Genomic DNA, 23,837 nt, shown 5'->3' with positions numbered 1-23,837 from the left:
CCATCCTCTAATCATTTGCACAAGCCTAAGCAAGTTTAAAACCCTCCTAATCAAGTCCAAGTCGAAATTGCTCTCATCACCCTCAAAATATCTCAACCATAAAACTTTATGAAGTCCACTAGGTCATAAATGACTCTTACAAGCCCTTTTATGGCTCTTACAAGTCATTATGAGGGTCTTTATGAAGATTTTATCCCTTGAGCCTCCTTTGTTGACTCATCCTTCCCCTTTCCTCCATCCTCTCACCATGTGACATGTGTCACTCTCTGAGTGGTTGTAAGGAAGCACAATCTATGTGCTCTCCTCTCATACAATCTAAGCCTTCTATAAGCTTTTTCACATCCTTGCATCCTAGCCCTTGATCCCTCAAGCCCTTTACCTATTTAAGGAATCCTCTCCCAAGTCATTTTAACACAATCCATGAAGTAAAGTTATAATGCTATTTTGAGAGCCAAATCCATACTAAAGCCATCTATCCACACCAAAAATCCACAATCATCCATTGAAACCTTTGGAAGCATATTGAGCATACATCCTATCCATTTAGATAAAGCTACTCAACAAGAGAGCTTCTCATTGAGAGAGCCCATTAATGGCTCATATTCTCAATTGAGAGCTCATCTTAGTCTATCTTGAAGTTTATGAATTTTGTTTAGTTTGTAGAAGCTTTATTTAAATTTGGTTTCTATTAGCATACTAACATTGCTCATATACATTTTGGCACGCCCGGTGGGACCCCGCATGGGTCATCTTCATTAGCTTTTTTAGTCAAGTTTTGTACGTCATTTGTTGATTTTGGCTAATTTTGCTTGTTTTTGTGATTGGTAGGATTTTATAAATTGGTTTTGTAGGTCCACATGAGCATGAAGAAGACAAAGGAACTCATAGTCTATCTCATAGTATTTGCAGATTTTTCAAGCTTATAGGTGGACAAAGCACTTGGAATTCTTCTTCCTCTTCTTGTCTATATTCTTCTCATTCCATCTACTTCTTCTTCTTCTTCTTGTGGGAGATCTTGGCCATTTTTTTTTTTAAGGAAGCAAAATCATACACACTTCTTTTTAGTGCTTAAAATGAACCCCCAAATCATACTTAAATCCATTAAAAAATTAAAAATTTGCAAAAAAGAAAAAAAAATCTTTTAACAAGTGAAACTAAACCAATCTAATCATTTGCATCCTTGCAACATCAAGGTTTTAGATGCATTCATGCAAAGTTAGGAACACTTCATTTTTGGAAATTTAAAAAGAACTTCAAGTTTCCATTTCAAAAGGTTCAAAATCAACACTAAGTGCACACTAAAATCTAAATCAAACTCAAAGCATCAATCAAGGATAAAATGAACCTCATTTGAAAATATTTTAAAGTTCTTCTAAAAATCTCATGAAAACTAAGAGTCCTAAAACTTTTGTTATTTGTTCCAAACAAATGTCTTGTTGCAAAATCTTGAATGTTTCTTAGGTTTTTCATGCATCAAAACAATCTAGGAATATCATTTTTGGGCTTAAAACATGCAAACTAGAACACAAAATCTTGAATGAAAAGCAAAGTCCAAAGAGTCATTTTCACTTTTGAGTCCAAAACAATCTTGAATGATCTAAGGTTAAAACAAAGCACTTCAAAGTTCTTAAAACAACACACAAAATCTCAATCTTGAATGCTGAAAGGAAAAAACTTGAATGTTTAATCACTTGTCTTTGAATGCATGTTGCTAAACACACTTTTGAATGCCATGGATTAAAATCAAATTTTTCTTGAATGCATCATTAAAACAACAAATCTAATCTTGAATGCCATAGATCAAATAATCATCTTTTGGGGCATAAAAGGAATCCACATTTTTGAAATCTTCTAAGTTATAAAAACTAATAAAGACGCTTTGAGTAAGTTTGTAGTTGGACTCACCCTCTTTAATCACCCATCAATTTAACCATTGGTTACAATCTCAGCGCCATCTATGGGGATGGGTCTACCTAAGAGGGTGTTAAGTGCTCCACAAAGATCAAACTCCACTCACTTGGGTCTTTAGTGGTTTTTCTAAGTTAGAAAATTCCTTGAATGCACATTAATCTTGCTAACACTTCATTTGGGCATAAAAATTGAACAACTCTTGACGTGGAGGGCCTCCGGGCGCGCACTTGGCAATCGAGTTTCACACATCTTTGTTTTGGGCTTAAAATATACTCACACTCAATCTTGAATGCCTAAAAATCAATGAACATCACATGGTTTTGATGCATTTTCAATGGTGCTCGCATTTCTTATGTTGACGATCTCTCGACTTTCATTATGCTAATGACGCTGTCAAATTGGAATGAACATTTATGCCATAATCACAAGTGTCTTCAATCATAGCTTACAAAATTTAAATCATCAATTGGAATGAACGTGTGTCTTTTAAAGCCCAAGATCATGTATGTGGTCTTGTTTTACACTTTTTAGGAGGCCTGCTTGAGAATTTCATCACCCCTTGGGACGACCTCAACTCTAGCGTTCCGACGGAGTATAAAGATCGGGAGGTGAATCCAAAGACACCTCTCTTGGGATCAAAATTTTGTCACTCGGGCTAAGCCTCAAGGAACTTTATACCCTTGAGAAGTGAAAGAGGAGAAGTGGGTTACTGCTCCTCTTGGCTGTGTGACATCTTTTTGGTTTCATCTACGGATTTGGGCCTCACGTATATCGAGGACTCCCTAGCTATAACAAATTTCATCCTTGTAGAAAGCTTCCTAGGATGTTGGTGTGTTTGACGTGCTTGCTCAAAACTTTTGTCTGCTTATTTGTTCATAGCTTTTGAATGAATTTTTTCCAACTTTGGTCAAAATCCCAAAAAAGCAAAAATCTCCCAGCTCAAGGCATACTTAGTGTAGTCACTGCCTCATCAGAAAATCATCCAAGCTCCCCCGCTGCAACCAAATCTATCTAGTTCCTTGCTTTAGAACAATCCCAAATCCAAAGTCTCTCCAAATCATCCCCCCCTAGCCAGCTAGAAACCCAATCCAAAATCACACCCAAGCCTTTAGAGAGTTGTTGTCATTCTGCTAGAATTTTTTATCCAATCAATCCAACCAATCCACCAGCCTCACCACGGTTATCCTTTTGACAGAGCTTTGTCTAAGGTAATCTAGCTTTGTCACCTGTTATCCCTCATCACCTTGAGCTAAAGGTTGGGATCCACAAGTGATCAATCTCGTGTCATGCCCATAGGATCATTAGTCTATTCTTAGGTTGACACAATCTCCACCAATCCAGCACATAGGAAAGCAAAACTCTCACTTTTTGACAGCATGCCCTTGAAGTCTTCCATCCACAGGAAAGCCAAAAATCTCCAACCAATCCTCCTTAGGTCTGTCATGCAACTTTGACTCTCCCTAGGAAATCTTTCATCAGCTAATCCAAAATCTGTGCTTAACCCAAATCCAACCATGAGCTTCCGTGTTCATCCATACGCAAGACCCCATCCCCATCAAACTCATCATCAAAGCATGAAGTACCAATCCTATCATGATGTGTTTGGTCGCATTGTCCTTGCTCCCGCCACCTCCTATTCCAATGATGATAAAAATCTAGTTGACTATGACGAGTATATTGAAAGCCTTAGAAACATTCCCCCAAGCATCCCCCAAAATCCAAGAGTTATTCCAAACTATCTAGTCATGCCATCTGATATTCCAGCTTCCCCTCCATCACCCCATCAACCAAGCTTCCAATCTTCCACCCCCATCACACTAGCTATTCCTGTCAATCCACCTCCACCTTCGACACACGAGTCTCCAAGGAATCTCCTAGAGGAAATACAAGAAAAGTTGCCTCCAACAGTCGATAAGCCATGTCATCTAATCCAACCATGTGAAGTAGTCAGTGATGAAGCTTCCCCATCTATAATATCACCTCCATCTCCCATAGCTATCATCCCCATACCATCCATCAAATTGCTTAAAATCCTTCCACTTCCCGCAAGCATCAAAACCCCACCACCTGTCAAATCCCTCCAAATCCTATCCACATCGCCTCCAAGCATTTCCCAAATCTCTTGTAATGACCCTTATGCATCCATCTTCTACTCACCCATCTCCACTACTGAATCTCCCATCTATCCATCCGCTGCCTTTGAAGAATCCATCCCTTCACCTCCTATCGCACCATCCACTCCAAACCAATCCTATCAAGATCCTGCCCAAAAGCATGTTGACATCCCCCAAAGCATAAATGAAGATATCATCGTACCATGTCTTCCATCCATAGTGCAGTCACCATCTCCTCCATCTCCAAAACCTTGAGCCATATCTCCTCCACTACAAGATATCTTGTCATCCCACCAGCTACATCAAGATCCTATCCTTCCATCTCCCCCGCTCCATGCTTCCATCTTACCACCTATCCAAGCTATTCCACCATCTATAATCTACCCTCTTGGTTCACTTACATTCATCCACGGTGGCCCTCTCTCAGCAAAAGAATTAAGAACAGTATCTCCCCATTGCAATACACCTAATAAATCACTTCTACCATTTTCTGCAAGCAAAAAGTTTCCTCATCTTGTTCAAATGCTCAATCGATGGCATTATCAAGGTCAAGGTTTAGGACCACAAGAGCAAGGAATCAGAGAGCCTATTATTGCACAAAAAAATCTAGGATTTCATGGTCTTCAATATGTATCCAAAGGCTCACCATCTAAAGGTGTTGGTACACCACACCCCCAAACCAAGCCTATCTCCAAGCCCACCATGCCAGCCTCCCATCACTCCTTCAAGAAATCTTATGGCATCCCCCCTCCACCATCTTTGCAACCCAAAACAACCTACCATATCCCCCCTTCATCCGCTAAGTCCATTTTGGGTCCCTATGTCCCAAAATCTACCATCCTCCATCCTCCTATCAGACATCATAAAAATCCTATTCCATCCATTTCTATGCAAGATCAACAAAGGCACATATCAGGGCACATCATCCATCATCATCCCCCTACATGCTCTTTCATATCCTCTCCATATCACAAAGCTTCTCCTAACCATCTTCCCAAAGCTTACCACAGCAATGTGAATGCCAACTTCAAAATGCATAAAGCTAAAAATCCACATCCTAGGCAATCATATGTCTATTCTAAAAGACATACTCCAAAAAGGCAAAATCCAATCAAAGAATGCAAAACAATGCAAAAGCCTATGAAAAGAAAATCCAAAACCATGTGGATCCCCAAGAAAAAGGTTGAAACCCAATGCATAATGGCATCCACCATTGCTAATCCCCCATCTAGTGACTCATGTCCCCCATCTCCTAACTCCATCTTGGGTGCCTATATCCCCAAGCACGCTTCCACAAATCCTCCATCACGCCCGCATCTACCATCTATCCCCCATATGCTCTTTTCACACCCGTCCCAACATGTGCCAATGTTGCTCTTGCAAGCATCCCCATCTCATGCTCCTTTCCAACCTTTTCATCCCTCCATCTCTTACCATCAATCCCATCTAATCCAATCTATTGCATAAATCACACATCCGGTGTACCAACAACTAGCAACAAAATTGAATATTCCAATAGCTAGTGAAAAATCCCAAAAAAGCCAAAATAGCTGAAGAAAGCCAAAATCATTCCAGCTAAGTCCAAAGTCAAAAAGTCAAAAAAAAGTAAAGAAAAATAAAGCGTCCACTGGTGAAAACTTGGCAATTCAAACGCCTTGGACAAGTACCATGATGAAAACTTGGCAAACAAGCGTCATGCGTAATCCCGCCATCCCTAGCTTAGCCTATCACCCTCATGCTTTTGGTCATCTCTTGACATCCAACTCCATCTTCCAATCTATCCACCTATCCTCCATCCTCCAGCTTCCATCTCACACCATCCACTAATCTTATGCAACCTCACCCCATCATCCTAGCTATCATCCATCTCCCTAGCCCCTTCAGCTTTTTCCATCCTAGCTTCAATCCTATCACATCCATCATAAGACCTCCTTTCGCATGTTATCTTCTGATTGGGGGCACTATATTCCTTGGAGATCTTGTCTTGTCCATCCTCCCTTGTCATTGGTATCTAGCTCTAGGCTATCCTCATGCAAACCCAATGTCATCTCTTTATATCCATCATAATCCTAGCTATCTACCATCCTATCCATCCATCTCATCCTTCTCCTCTAGCTATCCTTGGTCACAAAATCTCTCCTCATCATTGGATGCATCCTGCCAAATCCATATCTTTAGCTATCACCCCACCCTTAGCTTTCGCATCTTGCACAACATCGAACCATCCCGCTATCCTCTCATCCTGAGCTTTTTATCCATCTGTATCATACCTATCATTGGTCTGTTAGCTTGTACCATATCTTGATTAGCCCGCTTGTAAATATCTTGGTCTATCAGCTTGTACATCCTCTTTAGCTTAGTATTGTTGTATCTATCCAACTTTCATGTTCGTTCCTCCTTGATTAGCATCTTACACACATCGCACAACCCTTGCTTAGCTATTCCAATGCATCCTTTAGCTAGATCTCCTATCACCAAAGTGATATCCTTCTTAGTTCAACTTGCCAGACGCATCACCCATCCAGATCCATCGGCTTAGGTGCTCTCCGATAGATCCTTGCAGGATATAGCTTTCCTCATGTCTGATCTTGGTCCGTTAGTACCTCGTCCTACCCATCTCGTTGGAAAACGGTTCTCTTTTGGATTTTCGCTTTCTTTTGATTTGGAATCTTCCCTTTTGGGTCTTGAAATATCTTTTCCCAGCAATCTTTTTGTTTCCTCCTCAAGGTTGCCACGATCTTCCATATCATGGTATGCTACGAATGGGGCAATCTGAGCGTAAGGTCTTGATCAAGTCTTTTGTTTATTTTTCTTTTCTACTTGTGGGTTACCCAGTGTCGGTTCCACACTGCTTCCTCTTGGACTCATGTGTGATGTTGGGGCAATCCTTGCATGTTTGTTTTGAGTTAGTCTGTCAGTCCTCTGGACAGTTGGTGAAAAGGCCTTGATGTTCTTGGTAACCTTGGCAATTAACCAACAGTCCTATAGCAAATCTAGTGCTCAACTACGTGGTGGTACTTCTCTTTGAAGTATCCCCCCCGCTCAAAAAGCTTCAATGGTTTTCCTTCATCTCCATTATCCCCCATCCATATCCAGCATCTGTCTCTCCTACCCCACCTTATGCATCAGTGTCTCTTTGAATCACTCCTCACCTTTAGCTTTAGGGATCCACAATCCTAGTCTTAGGGATCCACCAATCCAAATCAATCCACCAAGCCTCATCTTTCGAGATCCACAATCCTAGTCCTAGGGATCTCCGAAACCCATCTTCCACCAATTTGACTCTTTGAAATCCTGTTGCATCAGCTTTATAATCCCCTCATCCATCTCCCTATCCTGGATTCCTTTTTATAGCGCTCTGCTCCTTCATCCTCCACCTTCCCTAAAGTCTTAAGCTTGCTTCCTCTTCTGCATATGATTCTCCTTTATCATTCTCCCATAGTGAGAGTTTGAGCTAATTCAGCCCCTTCTCTTTGCCAATCTGAGTTTCCTTGCTCATCCGAGATTCTTGTACTTTTCAAGAAGTCGTCGAGCCTTGCTTTCTCTCCCCGTCGCCTTCTTGAGGGGGCATCTTGCAGTCCATTCTCTCCTCTTCTGCTCTAGCCTTGGGCATCTTATTTTCTTATCTTTGATGTCATGCCACTTGCGGCATCACATCAAAGAGGGGCAAAATGTAGACACCTAAAAACCTTTAGAAAATAAAGTATTTTTATTTTCTGAAAAAGTCCTGATGACATCATCATTTATTAATTAATTATTTATTTAATTAATTAATTAATTTTTATGCCATTAAATCCCTTTATCTTAATTAAAAATATTTAATTAAGGAATCCCTCCCAAAAATGTTTAAATCTTATTTAAACATTATTTCCTTATTTATTAATTATTTAATTAATAAATTGACCAAAAATCTTAAAATAAATAAAAAATTTATTTTTTGCCCAAAACTTGGCCAATTTTCTTATGACCAATAACCTCTTCCAAAATCTTCTAATCCTTCTTTAATTTCGATTAAAGGCTAATCCCATCATTTCCTACCCCTAATCCCAACTCAAAATATTTAATCAAGATTAAATATTAATCCTCATGTTTATTAAAAATATTTTAATAAATATCTCCTCAACCCAAACCCTTGAAATAAATAAAACTTTATTTATTTCATAAAATCTTATCCTAAGAGGTTCTAGACTCTTCTAGAAAGTCTTCATCCTCATCCTAGGAAATTCTAGACTATTCTAGAAAGTCTTTATCCTCATCCAAAGTCTAGACTCTTCTAGAAGATGTCTTTAAACCTAATCCTAATCCCTTCCTAACCTTGTCACATTCCCTAAACATGGGTTAAAACTTACTAACCCAAGCCAAAGTTAACAAATATCTCCTCCTTCACCCACCCTCATTAAATGCCATCCACTTGCCTATCCCTAAGCTAATCCTAAACCATCCTAATCCATCCTCTAATCATTTGCACAAGCCTAAGCAAGTTTAAAACCCTCCTAATCAAGTCCAAGTCGAAATTGCTCTCATCACCCTCAAAATATCTCAACCATAAAACTTTATGAAGTCCACTAGGTCATAAATGACTCTTACAAGCCCTTTTATGGCTCTTACAAGTCATTATGAGGGTCTTTATGAAGATTTTATCCCTTGAGCCTCCTTTGTTGACTCATCTTTCCCCTTTCCTCCATCCTCTCACCATGTGACATGTGTCACTCCCTGATTGGTTGTAAGGAAGCACAATCCATGTGCTCTCCTCTCATGCAATCTAAGCCTTCTATAAGCTTTTTCACATCCTTGCATCCTAGCCCTTGATCCCTCAAGCCCTTTGCCTATTTAAGGAATCCTCTCCCAAGTCATTTTAACACAATCCATGAAGTAAAGTTATAATGCTATTTTGAGAGCCAAATCCATACTAAAGCCATCTATCCACACCAAAAATCCACAATCATCCATTGAAGCCTTTGGAAGCATATTGAGCATACATCCTATCCATTTAGATAAAGCTACTCAACAAGAGAGCTTCTCATTGAGAGAGCCCATTAATGGCTCATATTCTCAATTGAGAGCTCATCTTAGTCTATCTTGAAGTTTATGAATTTTTTTTAGTTTGTAGAAGCTTTATTTAAATTTGGTTTCTATTAGCATACTAACATTGTTCATATACATCTTTGACTTAAGGTGGATATCTTTCATTGACTTTATCTTAATTTTGATGCTCATTTTGTACTTGGCATCTATATGTTGACTTTGGTGTGTGGTGTCAGTATTGGTTGACCCTCTCTTAATTTTGGTTATCTTTTCGTTATGAGTAGATCGAATACCCTTGAGGTAGATCTGGGTATTAGGATTTCTTGCCTAGGAATCTCCTATGATTGATTAATTGTTTGTGGATTGTTCATTATCTTCCCTATACGATGGGAGTGGAAGCCTAACTAGGTGACCACACAGTCGAGAGGTAGTGTCTTCTTACCATTTGGGTCCCCCTCGGTTTGAGAGTTGTTAGATCTTCTTTGATGCAATTGTACCTGTATCATTCTTATTTACGTCTTGGAGACTTCTAATCAGTTATGTATATATGTTATCATGTATCTCATTATTCTGATGTACTTGTATCTATTCTTGCATACCCTGCAACATGTGCAGTGGATGTTATTCTTTAGGTGTATTTTCATTGTATCGGTTGTACTTATGCATTCACTTATGACATTATGTATCTGTTATTTCTTTATGACATGAATATTATATTTGAGACTTGACTAATTAATATAATCTTCTTAAACATGATTCAACTTGAAGGAACCCTTGAGGAATGGAAAATTGTATTGTAATTGCTTGTGTGTACTTGGTGTGAATGTGTATACTACTTCCACATTGTTATCTTGTGTTGTCTAAACTTTTAAAAAATAGTTCGATAAACATTGTAACATATTAGGTTTATTTCTCTTGGGTTCTCGACCAGGGCATTACATAACCAAAATATCCATGATACATCATCAAATGAAATTATTAGACCCCAAAAATCTTTAAACATGTAGTGCTCATCAAAGACAATCCTCTGCAACCAATAGATCTACCGCAAGTGCCAAGAAGATTCACCTAAGCTTGGATCACTTCAACATGCAAACATGAATTGGTAGACCTAGAACTTTGATACCATGTAGGAGCAAAGATTGTTCTCTGATACCATGTTTAAGAGTTGATGGAACAGCAGCAAGAGCTAGGAATCATCTGTAAGAAAAATCTATCACATAAAAGAGAACAAGCAAATACAATATGCTTTGTGACAACCTTATAATTTTGTACTGATTACACAAACAATGAATTGGGACTAGGCTTGGGATTGGGGAACATTACAATGAATGAATGACTTTCTTTATAGAAAGATGGGATATTAAAAATATTGAATCAAACTCAAGTTAAAAATAACAAAACTAGAGCTAGATATCCAAAAAAATAAGTGCATGATATGCACCATGTGTAAACTAGAGCTTTGGTGTATATTATTGTGTACCTATTATCAACCACAATACTTGAATAAATCATTAGTTCAATTGGTTAGTTCATAAGAAATCAATCAAATAACATCAAAACACAATTGAAAGTGACTTATTGCTTCCTAGTCATGAAGATTATAATCTAATTGTGTATGCTCTCAAGTTCAACATGTTAGATCAGTGAATGACACTTATGAAATGAAAGATTACAATGAAATGAAACTATATGAATGCAAACTTGATGATCATGATGGAGTTAAATGATGAAATTGATACTAAAACGGATGCAATCAAGCAAGAAGGCAAGCTAAATCTATTGAATTGTGTTGCTACATGATGAATTCAGATGTGAACTATTATGTTGGATTAATCCATAATACATGATGGAGATTGAACCTTGAGTGATCCTTGCACTTCAACCTCGTTGATTTGATTTAAGGCATTTGTCCTCTAGTGAGTTAGTTGAGTGACATGGGATTTTACGACATTTAATTAATATCTATAGCCATGTGATTTCTCTCTTTTGATTTAATTAAATAAGCTAGGATAATTAATTAATTAATACTATTTGATTATTGATCATTGAAACTTGATGATTGATGAATTGGGTAATTAAATCGATCTAATTCTGTTAGACAATTATGCTTAGGATTGACTTAATTTGATGACCTTGATTAGGGTTTAGGGCTATTGATTATGATTTATGTCTTTTGATTATGCTAGACCAATTTTGGCTGATTATAGAGCCTAACTAGATTGAACAAACCTAAATTTAGGTTTAACTAAGTGAACTCAAGCTAGAGCATGAATGTGCAATTATACTCAAATTATGTATAATAATGATGTGTAAGAATATTCTTGACCATGCGTACAATTAATTAAATAGATGAGCAAATGTGTCTAGTGCAACTAATATGCATACTCTAATACCTCTAGTCTAATTCAACAACATGCACCTTAGTTTGGTCTTTGTTTCCTAATTTTGCCTTCACAAATGAATCACATAATTTTTTATATTACTTCACATGCTCTCTTATTCGTCTCTTCAACTAGAATATTCACAGATTTCTCCATTGGAAATATCAACAAGATCGACAATAAAAATTTAAGCATCATTAATACAAACTTGGCCACCTCGAAAAAAATGCTCAATGCATTCCACCTTAGAAGATAAAGGGGACCCAATCCTACACTAAAAGTTCTTCAAATGATAGTCATCCATATGCATTGTGACATCTCCAAGGCTAGACCCAAAAGTAATGTGTGAAAATCCATTTAAAATAAGTTATTGATTAGCCCAAAACACTTCTGTAAAGCATATAGTGTGATCTAAAGCACTATGCACCATGGAAAAATCATCCAAGTCTCTTGGCACTTCCCGTAACTAAAATTTGAGCCCATAATACTCGAATCAAGTCCTTGTGAGTAGTTGAGTTGGTCAAAAGCCAACACAGACAACAAAAGTGCATACGAAAACAAATCTTTATCTACAAAGCTCAAAAATGTATATCTATGTTGAAACACCACACATGCCATATAACCAAGTCCACCAAATTGTATAACATATCTCATTGTGAAGCAATGCAAGTCATTCTTGGAGCCCACCCAAACCTTTCTGACAACCAGCCTTATTGTCAACCAAACAAAACATCAAATCTTTATTGAATAACCAATTGGGAACCTACACACAAGATAGTGCAATATTCACAATAGCCAGTCATTAAACCCAAAGCTACAAGCAGTCATCATCTCATGTTGAGGAATGCAACACATTCTCCAGAAAAGTTCTAATACTCCTACTTACATATCCTTGCCTATCATACTTCTATCTTCCAAATAACTCACAATCTTCCTAAGCCATTATTCATTTAATCTTCGCCAATCAATGGACTAGCCTCAACAACTTCAAATCTTCTTCATTAATCAATTTCTCAACAACCTCTTTTCAATTTCAACAACTTTATCAATGTCTTGACAACCTCTTCTCAACCTCATGGAATACCCTACGCACTGGTGCCACATAACACTATGGCTCTCGCTCCTGCTTGCGCTCCCACCCAAGGGCGATTTCAAACTATCACTGCTCCTGTCATGGTTTCCTCTTCGGTCATGGATGTTGTTGTCGCGTTGGTTGTGGAGGGTGCAGTGGGGGGTGTTGTGTCTCCCTCTCCTCTTGTTGGGTCTGGTGCTTCTCTTGCAGTGAGTGTTGGGTTTGCCTCAGGGGTTCCTAGTGTGTCTGGGGCCAGGGGGGTTAGGGTCTACTGGTCTTGCTATATACGCGGATGTTGTTTCTTTTGAGGCAGATCTTCATAGGTCTGTCCCTTTTGTTGGTTATTCTTCAAGATCTTTAAAGCAACGTGAGGCTACTCTTGTGAGTGTGACTAAACCCATTTAGGTTTTGTTAGACTCTGATACAGTAGATGAGATTTTCAAAACTGCAGAGGTTTTCTCCTGCCATGCTGCTATTTTCCAATTTAGAAGATTTTGGCCCTCCCTACCCTTCATGATTGGATTGCCAAGTTTTGGAGGCTGATTTTATCTGCAAATCTTCAAATTTACCTTGTTGCTAAAGGTTTTTTTATTGTCAAGTTTGAAAATGTTGAAGATAGAAAGACTATCTTGTGTGATTACAGCTTCTCTTGGGAGGAACATTTCCCCCTTATGGCCAAACCTTGGCATAAGGATTTTGACCCACTTACATAATCTTTCAATAAGATTCTTGTTTGGGTTAGGCTTCTGAATCTTCCCATGCATCTTTGGTTGGATTCTGTTTTGGAATCTGGTGGGGAGGCTCTTGGGGAGTTTCAAATTGTGGATACAGCAACCTCTGATGTTCTTCATTTGACATTTGTGCGCATCCTAGTTGAGATGGATGTCTCTAAGGGTCTCCCTAAGAAGATTTGTCTGGGTTCTTCACGAGGTATCTGGACTCAAATCTTGGATTATGAATGTCTTCCCTTCCGATGCAGGAAATGTCACATGACTGGCCATGTGGCAGCTCGATGTTCTTCTGAAAAGGCAAGATCAAAGCGAACTCCTTCCTGGTGTGCGGGTATTTATGATAAGCATTACACTGTTACTAAATCTTCATCTATTTGGGAGCAAGTTGTTGAAGGGTCTCTTGCTTTTGACAGTTAAGGGTATACTACTGATGTTTTGGATCAACCTGTTTTGGAGGAGGTTCCTACTTCCCAGATTGTTGGTCATGTTGCCCTAAATGCTGACCCTTTTTAGTCTGTTGTCTCTAGACTTGTTGTTGTCTCTGGACCTGCAGTACAGAATGTTTTAGATTTGGGTTCGCCCAAATTGGCCTCTCCTAGGGAGAGTGTTTTGTTGGATGATACTTCTTTGGTCTGCCATGTGGACTCCTTCATTTCTTCAAGGGATTGGCAGAACGATGCGGCTAAGCTAGAGGATGGATGGACAACGGTAAAAGGAAAGAAATCTAAGTACTCCATCCCTCCTCTAGATAAGAATTTGCGGTCCTACAAGGGAGGTTCTAAATCTAAATCTAAATCTTAAGCTCCCTTGTTTAGGATTGATGTTCATTGTGGTGGGAATTTGTTGGTTATTCCCTATCTTTGTTTGGTGACTCACATGGTTGTATTTGGGCCTTATATTGTTATATCTTTTGATTTGATGTACAAGGTTTCGGGTCCTGTCAAAACCTGTTTTTACCTAATCAGAACCTCTTCTCAACCTTAACAACTTCATCAATGTCTCAACAACCTCTTCTCAATCCTAGCAATGTCTTCTTAGTCTCAACAACATCTTCTCACTCTCAATAATCTCTACAAATCTCAATAATATTTCATTCCTCGTCAAGTTGATGTAATGCCACACTGGAGGTTGACATCAATGACAACACAAAACATAATTCTAGCAAGATAAATATATAGAAATTATGTTCAATCAAATAATACCATAACACAAGGTTCGTGTGGGAAAGTTCTTTCGAGAAAAACCCACATTCCAAGAGCAAGAGCTCAATTGCATTATCAACAACAACTAGCAGTTACTGTACAATGCATATAGCCAATGCTCTTCAAGAGTATTATAGAAACAAAACAAAATACTTCCGGCTTATAACTTCTTCGAAAGCATCCAACTTATCATACAAAATACACTAAGAATCAACATATTTATAAAGCTCAACACGAGTGGAAAGCGCCAATAATTTCCAAAACCAATTCACACTCAAAAGGTAAGTGTTATTAGAACAAGTTGCCATTTCAATGACACATTGCACATAGCAACTTCTCAAACCACTAACATGTGACTCATTCATAATGTTCATCTTGTCATATGCAACACCTACCTCACACCAGAAGTCAAAGTGAATTCCATTATAAATCCTAACTACCTAAATATAACTCTTCGCGACTCTTCCACCAAACTTATCACAATAGTGAATATAGTCCCAACATATGAATCCATCAATTGCAAAATAAGTGCAAAAATAATTAAAGTAATAATCATATTAGAACACCTTTATCCTAACACCAATAATTTTATAAAAATATAAATAATCAAAATATTTATTATTATTATTATAGGTCTGATATACTCTCTCTTTTTATAGGTCGTCTGATATAGAACTCAAATTACAAGGATGAATATAAAAGGAATAGGGAGGCACAGAACTGACTATCCATTGTTATTGTTGTTATCGAACGCTTTTGTGTGAACATTTATGTTCATCTCCAACATAAAGATTGAAAAATAAAATCTAAAGAATCAAAAACACTTCTGATTTTTCTTACAATTAAAGAAAGAAAACCTTCCTTAACCATTTGAAATTACTCCATTCGAAGGTTACTCCTACTTATCGATTACAATTGTGCTTAAACAGTCCTAATTTATTCCGGTTTCATGATGATGTTGGTATTCCATTTATTTGAAGAATTTAAAATAAATTCATATTTGTGAAGGCTTTTCAAATCATACCTTTTCTATTAATTGTTGTTGGGTCATACACCTTTCAATGATATATGTTGAATTCATGCTAGTCATTTAAGTGATGCTTCACTTATATGGTGGAAGAATAGACTACTATTTGCTGCCATATCAATAAAAATAGAAGAAAAATTTAACCAGAAAAGCAGCAGCTTCAATATCATAAACATATCAAAAATAGGTTTTCACAAATGAAGAGAAACCTTTCAATTGCAACAGTCAAATTGGATAGAAAGAACTAACAAGAAAACAGCCTAACTTTGTGGGGAGCACTCAACTCTGCAAGGCAGAGTGCACTAATCATCATCCAATGCCAATTTGGTGAGATGATAATAGCTTGTGATTGTAGCTAGGCTATATATATCCCAAACTGGAATCCCCAAGAAATAATTGTGCATTTCGTTCAATGTACACAAAAAATCAACTGCAATGCAGAATATCTATTCATTTACTGTACATGTACTGATTCTCATACAAAATCGAGTTACGATGAACCAGTAGCATCTGTAGCAAGGATCCAATTTTCTTGTTTCTTGTTCAAAACTGAACAGCCATCAACAAAATCAAAACAATTTCAATTTATGCTCCTGACCACGAAAAATATGTACCTCAGTTTACAAGGTAGTTTACATCTCAACTCTGCTTTAGCAGATTGCTGCATTGAAGACCAAGAGAAAAGTCTTGCGAGAATGCCCCGTGCTCTTGCTACAATGCTTAAATAATCTTCATTTTTTCAGTTCATCAATTTGAAATGACTCCCATTTGCCCTCTCTTTTATTTTCTTCAAGAGATGAAACTGGATATTGTTGCATGTCAACTTCTGCCCTCCATCTATGATCAATTGGAGGCAACTCATATTCGGCAGGTTTCAATGCTACTGAAAAGTCAGGCAGCTTTGGTGGAGTCTCCGGAACCCTGCAAAACAAGAAATTATCTCAACAAATGCATCAAATGAATGTCGCCATAAGAATTTATAATTGCAATCAATCCTCAAGGAATGTGCTTATGCTCACTGGCATTTTATAGTTTAATGGCATCAAGTAAATTATTGCATACTTTTATCGGTTCTCTGTTTAACATGTAAAGGATGCAATTAATCAATTTTTATACATTAGATAATCAGCTATTAGAAACATCCATATTTCAATTCAAAGAGTGTTCTCCATGGTTCTTCTCGTGGCTTTCATTATAGTTATTATACCAGATCTACATTTGTCACCCACTTTTTGTTACATCCAAATTCTTGATCTTTTGAAATAATATTATAGCAGTTGTAATGATTAGTTAGAAACTCTCGGATATCATGGTCTTGTGATATGGAAGTTATGATTAACCAAATTGATTCATGTGTAAATGACTTGTTAGTTGATTATTGTTATTTCAATTAAAAGTTATGATTAACCAAATTGATTCATGTGTAAATGACTTGTTAGTTGATTATTGTTATTTTGATTAAAAATGAATGCTTATATTTTAAGATAAATGTTAGTGGTGGTTAGCCGTTGTTACAGTTATCAATTATTGTGTTTTGTTGATATTTCAATTTAAATGTAGGAACATGTTATTATTGTAGAATATGCATTTTTGGTGGCGGAGCAGACAAAGGGGGGAAGCATTGTTAAACGGGATTCAACGAATGGGGAACCAATTTTGTCCATTGTCAGACCCTTAGTTATGGGTTCTAACTACTTTGATGAAGGATTTAACAGCTAAGCAACGCAGTATACCTTGGACAGTCATGTAACAAGAGAAATATTAAACATTTAATATCATAAGAAGAACTATTACCTCTCTTTTATTTTGAGACTGTGCAAGTGGTCAACATTGTAACTTTATATATATATATATATATATATATATATATATATATATATATATATAATGCCACCATGATATTTTGGTAATATCTATGAATTGCACTTACATGTATATATACATATATGCGTGCGTACCTTGAGAAAATATAATGATAAAAAGGAATTATACGCACTCACATGTTACACACACGTATAGATATATGTATATGTATGTACAATTATAGGTAGAAATCAATAGCATGATGACATTATATATATATATATATATATATATATGTTTTAAACCATATGGCGAGCATTTGCCACCTTATCATGAAACCATAATCTTTATGTTTTATTATGACTCCATATCGACGAGCGATTGCCACCTTATCGGCATCAACTTTTAAAATTTGAAATTATGAAGTTCTTGTAACCGATATTGAGCTCTTTCTTCTAACTGGAAGCACGGGAGACTTTATCTTCTTTCCCTGTGGCTGAAGGATCATTCTTTTATTCACTTCCTTCTTGTCATGCGATTACTCTGAACCAAAATACCTTTCTCTTCTTTCTATCCATATCCTAGAACATATTACCATACTCGATCTGCAAGGTTGGGCCACACTAGTGAAAGCATTATCACGTGGAATAGTTGCCTTAGGATCACGTCAACAATTGAATTGTTTTTCTCAAGTCATGAAACATTTTTGCAAGTATTTTCTTATTTCATGCTACGCCTTTTTGAATGCAAACTTCTCTTTATATATCATTATCGAATGAAGGAATATCATGATCACAAGCTTGGTTACATATCTGGGCCGTAACCAAGGCTCAAAAGGAGTAAGAATTTATGATAAGTACCAACCCTGCTCATTCTTTATTTATGACTAGTTTCTTATCTATGCATATCGGGTGCATACCCATAGGGACTGATCCGATATAGTTCCCTTAAGACTGAATGCTCAACTATTGCTTAATGCATAATGTTGTACGTTGTATTAGGTTTGTTCCATCATTTGGCATAAAGTATTTCTCTGACTTATACATTGGTATTTGCTATATACCAGCTATGATAATAATCAGAATGGTATTCACAAAATCTGATTGATGAGAATCTCATAATTACCAGCAATCTCCTTAGATGCACCCAAGGCTAGCAGAGCCAAGTGTAAATGGGTGAAGAGAGGTATTCCTGTAAGAAGAATGAACTATTAAAAAGTGTCTAAAGTGCATTAACATTTAAAGAAAGAAAATTGTTTAGTCTAAGTCAGCTCATGATTGTCCAAAATATATTCAGTCGTCAAGTTGAGCAGTGGTGATCGGGTTGTTCATTGCCCATCTTAATTTTTGGCCAAGGTAGATTAGAGGCATGCTTGCCACAATTGATCACTAGAGGTCGAGAGTGCTAGCCGATAGAGGGAAGGTTGATGGAGGAATTCCTCAGCCTCATCTGTTGCTTAGCTGACACTTTAACACCAAAATGCTCAAATGGCAAGACTATGTGCGCCAAGCCTAACTCGAGGTAGGGAGGGTTTTTCTCGTAAGAGATTGTGTAGGGATATGTTATGGTCTACGGTTGGGAGGTTAAGCCTATGTCAATGCTTCTCCTCTTCACCAAATGTCGAGGCTTGCACAACAACACATCGACAGTTATTTCAGTTCATGTATGAATTCTAAATCTTTTACTTGAACATACTTTTATATTACTTGAAATGTATAATTGTAAATATGGTTAAGTTGGTTAGTTTTCTTTCAAATGTAAGCGTAGAAGTTAGTTATGGAAGTTAAATGAATTGTCTTTCATAGGAAATGGATATAGTCCTTGCTTAAAGACTGATTTTATATCTTGTATAATAAATTCAGAAATAGTTTCATTTTTGTAATATGTATTGATTTCTAAATTACTTTATGTCATTCCATTACGATATTCTGTTATAATCTTATAATATGTTCTTTACTTTCAGCTTAGTAAAAATGGTATGTTACACCTTTTCTATGTCAAGTGGTGGAGCAAATATTGGAAACAAGTAAATGTGGAAAAAATACATCTTAAATCACTCCAAAAATCATGGGAACAATATTTGGGTAGGTAAATTACATGTAGGTAGGAGTCAATACAACATAGATAGAGACAAAGGGAGCATAGAATGAAATGTATAGCTTCCTAATTAAAAGGAATCATGAGGTCAATCTGTAGTCTATTTAACAAATGATGTTTGAGTTACAAGCAAGTTGTCATTGCACCAACAGATCAACCTATCAATAGCCGATACAACCACTAGACTTATAGAACACTGGAAGCAATTAAGCCATGTCATGAATCCCAAAGAGCAACATTGGTGGGTAGTCCATTAATCCCCCTCCAAAGCTAAGGAGATTTAAACCTATGACCAAGCTATGATAGCACTTGTTACAAGCTATGGTTGTTGCACCAAAAGATGGACCTATCAATGCCCAAATACAACCACTAGACTTATAGAACAAAGAAGGCAGTTAAGCCATGTCATGAATCCGAAAGGGAAACATTGGTGGTTAGTCCAACAATTTGAGCTACAAAGGTCACAATAAAGAAGTGATGGTTTCAAATCAATTATGCATCCTCTTACAAGATTGAAATATAATTAAAACAAAACCTCTATATGAGAAAGATAATCAAACCTTAGTTTGTGATATCGTGAAATAGGGAGAGGGGGAGAGAGAAAAAAACATGAAGAGATAGATAGAGGAAGAGCAAGAGAAGGGTAAGGACCAAAGGAAGAAGGCAATAAAAAGAAAAAATGTGAGGTCAAAAGAGGGGTATAACATCGAGAAAATCCTTATCCATGATGTTGTGGTAGATGCCATACTGTAGAGCCCCTGTTTTAGCACAATTAAATAGAAGATAGGAAAAAATATATGGGAACCACTTTATACATGGTTCAATTTGCTTGAAAGTCTAAAGACTCTTCAACAAATCCATTTTGTGCATATATAACCTTAGTTACCCAAGTTCGCCATTTTGGCCTTCAGTTTGTGTCTGCATTTGAACCAGTACATGTTTTTGGTTTAGTTCACCACAAATACGAGTAGGGTATCAAAATTTGAGGGGTGGTTTGAACCAGCAAGCAACCAATTCGAACTAGAGTGAATTTGTGTTGCCCAGGTTGAATTTCCATCAAAGTCGGGCGAATTTCTCCCAGCGAACAGCGTTTAATTTTTTGAGTTCCACAACCCTAAAGAGTGAATGTAAATGACTTATGTTGGCTTCTAACACTCATTAGTTGAAACATGAACTTGAAAGAATGATACTTGAACTTGTAATGATTCATGGATCGTGATTTAATTTTAATGTTTTGAATCTTTGATGTTGAACTTGAAATATATGATGGTATGATCTTGATTCATGATGCTATGATTACAACTTACAAGTTTTAAGTTTATGCCTATGGTGTTTTTTTTGTTTAAATGATTGAATCATATGATTTTATGATATTATGTGACATTCTAATTTTAACTATGCTTCTAGACTTCATATATATATAAGTTTTTATAATTTTTACATGTTTTTGTACGAACAAACCCAAAACCCTTTACCAACGAACCGGTTTTTTTGAACCTATATTTTGAATTGAACTCGAACCAAAAACTAAGTATTTTATCATCATAAAATGTCATGACATCTTTAAGAAAAAAACTACACAATTTGCTCCCATGTTATTTGATCAATTTAACTACATTAAAGATTATTATTGTATCACCAAATTATATTAAATTATCATGCAATATTCAGTAAAATTGTAATGATATTTATAATTGATTAATATTTGAGTATAACATAACTATATGTTAAATAATACTTATTTATTGTATAGTTATTATATAATTTTTTTATAGAAAAGAATATGATATTTACGATTACATTTTTTCAGGGAGAACTATAATGAATGGTTAGGCAAAATTTTAAACTATTCCGTAAAAAAATTTAGAAACGTATAGCACAAAAATTAAATAAATAGTAATAGCTCTGATTTCATTTTCCATTTCCTATGCTTGTGTGATTGTATGTCAAGGCATTCGTAGAAACCTGTTTTAGATATTGTTTATTCCATTTATTTTTTACACAAATGTAAAATTATACATGAAAAAATAAAAAATGAAAATGAAAATGACTTTTTCAAATATATTTGATAAGTAGGTAAACTTGAAACATAATATATTTTGTTTGAAAAAAATTATTGATAATCTAAGTTACTGATTCTTCAGGGAAATCCCCGGGTGTTGATGCTAATGTGGAGTTCCGTATGCGTCTGGAAGCCCTGTGGAAGTTGGTCAGAAGCCAACCACAGGTTTTCAGATGCGTTTGGATGTAGGCCGGATTCCGAGAGCATCCGCAAGCCCAGCAACTAAAACAAATATAAAAAACCCAAAAACAACTTAAGTTGCCCAATATGCACATGTTGTAATTGATTTTTTAGGCTATGTTTTGCTATGAAACCCTAAAATGACCATAAAGGTGAATGTTGAAGCATTCACAACTCATTTTGGAACTTTGTTTGCACCTACAACCACTTCTCATTTGGTTTCTAGTTTGCATTGCCATTGTGAAACCAAGTTCAGCATTTTCAAAGAGGACCGATCAAAGGGCAAGATAGCTTTCTCAAAAGAGTTTGAATCATTCAAGGTAAATGATCAATCCCATTCTTGAGAATTTTGATGAATTTTTTTTAGTTTTTGATGAACTTTGTCAAGTTCTTGAAGAAATTTTTCAAATTTTTTTCCAAATTATATTTTTTGAAAGATATATAGAAGCAAATTTGGGTATCTATTTTAATAGTATTTTCTCACTTATTTCCACTTGTATGCATGATGTTCATAGTTGTTAGGACCTAATTAAAATTTATTTATTTTCTTATTGAATAGGTTGCAAAAAACTAGGCAAGAATGGATACCGATGGTAGTGCTAGTCAAAGTTCAGTGGGGGACAAGGAGGGCAAGGGACTGATAATTTCAAAACTGATACAGGGTCTTCTGTGTGAAAACATACAATACGGATATCACATGTTGCAAGAGGTGGCTCATACTATTTAAAGTGCAATTATTGTCAAAGTAACAAAGGAAAACCTTTCAATAGCTCATATTCCCAGGAGAAGCTTTATTTAATGGGCCCTGCTGGCAAAGGATTTGGAATGTGCAAAGGCAAATATGGTACTAGGATGACTAATGTAGAAATACTTTCATTTGTAAGAGAACAAGAAGTTGTTCATGCATTGATCAATAGATCAAAAAAAAGCTACTATCAAGGTCCATTCTAAAAGAGCAGGATGCATGCACCCACTGAACCAATTGCATCCTCCCAACACCCATTCTTGCAGAGGAAGAAGTGGGAATTTTAACCCTCAAAAGGGGCCCATTGCACACCGCATTTAAAATTGATGAAGCTATTGCACATTGCCTCTATGCGAATGGGCTTCCTTTCAACTTGGTGACATCACCATATTGGAAGGAAATTGTGGCAGCAATTAAAGAATCACCAACTGACTACACAAGCCTAGGGTATGAAAACTGCATACGACTCTATTGCAACAAGAGAAGACACATATAAAGAAAGACCTTCAACCAATCAAAAAATCTTGGAAAACTTTGGGTCTAACTATTGTGTCAGATGGTTGGAAGGATACAAGAAATCGGCCACTGATTAATGTGGGTGTAATGTTTTTGAAGGTTGTTGATTGTGAGGGGCAAGTGAAGGATTTCGAATTCATTTCTAGAATTCTCATCGAGGCCATCTAGATGGTGGGTAGTGAGAATCTAGTACAAGTGGTCACAGACAATGCTAAAAATTGCAAGGGTGCAGGTGCTTTGATTGAGAGTCGGTATGACCATATTTTTTAGACCCCATGCATTGTTCACTCCCTTAACTTGATCGTGTAGAAGATTGGCACTCAAATAGATTGGGTCAAGAAAATATACCAAGAGGGGGAGGAGATAAAAATGTTTGTGACAAACCACCACATGTCACAATCCATTTTTAGAACATACTCCAAATTGGAGTTGCCGAAGGTAAATTGATTTTTTTAACTTACGAAGTTTCATGGATTTGTAATTTAGTTAAAAATTAAAATTTATAATTTTATTGTGAATTGACATATTGTTAACTTGCTTAGGTTGTTGAGACCCGTTTTGCATCTCATACAATTGTTATGAGACGACTCCTCAAGGTAAAAGATTCATTGGGCCAAATGGTCATCGGTAATCAATGGGGCATATGGAAGGCCTGAAATCTAGAAAGAGCACAAAGGGTGAGGGATTTGATCTTGGATGAGAGTTGGTGGACTCGTGTGGCATATGTATTGGATTTCACCGAGCCCATCATGATTATGCTTCATTTTGTTGATACAGGTACCCTTGCTTGGGGGATGTGTATGATGGCATGGACACCACGGTTGAGAAGGTAATACATTTTATACAAGTATGTGAGAGTGACCCCACACAAAACGAAGCCTTATGCAAACAAGTGCAAGCAATTATCCACCATCTCTAGAATTAGATAACTACCCCATTGCACCTCATTGCATATGCCTTATCTCCTA

At 36.6% G+C, this 23,837-nt stretch overlaps 1 protein-coding gene across 7 annotated transcripts in view; it reads right to left on the bottom strand.

Moving 5' to 3' along the window:
- Positions 1 to 15,654: 15,654 nt before the first annotated feature.
- LOC149546844 (uncharacterized) overlaps positions 15,655 to 23,837 on the bottom strand; it is a 48,922-nt gene continuing 40,739 nt past the window's right edge. For all 7 annotated transcript variants that reach the window (XM_089791384.1, XM_089791381.1, XM_089791385.1 and 4 more), the window contains one exon: positions 15,655 to 16,387. In XM_089791384.1, coding sequence (XP_089647510.1) covers positions 16,198 to 16,387 — 190 coding nt within the window. In that variant the 3' untranslated portion in view covers positions 15,655 to 16,197. The remainder of the gene's footprint in view (positions 16,388 to 23,837) is intronic.

The sequence above is a fragment of the Cupressus sempervirens genome, chromosome 7 (genome assembly GCF_028749045.1).
Source record: "Cupressus sempervirens isolate cs-2001-9-10 chromosome 7, ASM2874904v1, whole genome shotgun sequence".
In the NCBI taxonomy this organism is placed as follows: domain Eukaryota; kingdom Viridiplantae; phylum Streptophyta; class Pinopsida; order Cupressales; family Cupressaceae; genus Cupressus; species Cupressus sempervirens.
The sequence above is the reverse complement of the archived record's forward strand: the minus strand, read 5'-3'. Positions and strand labels throughout refer to the sequence as shown.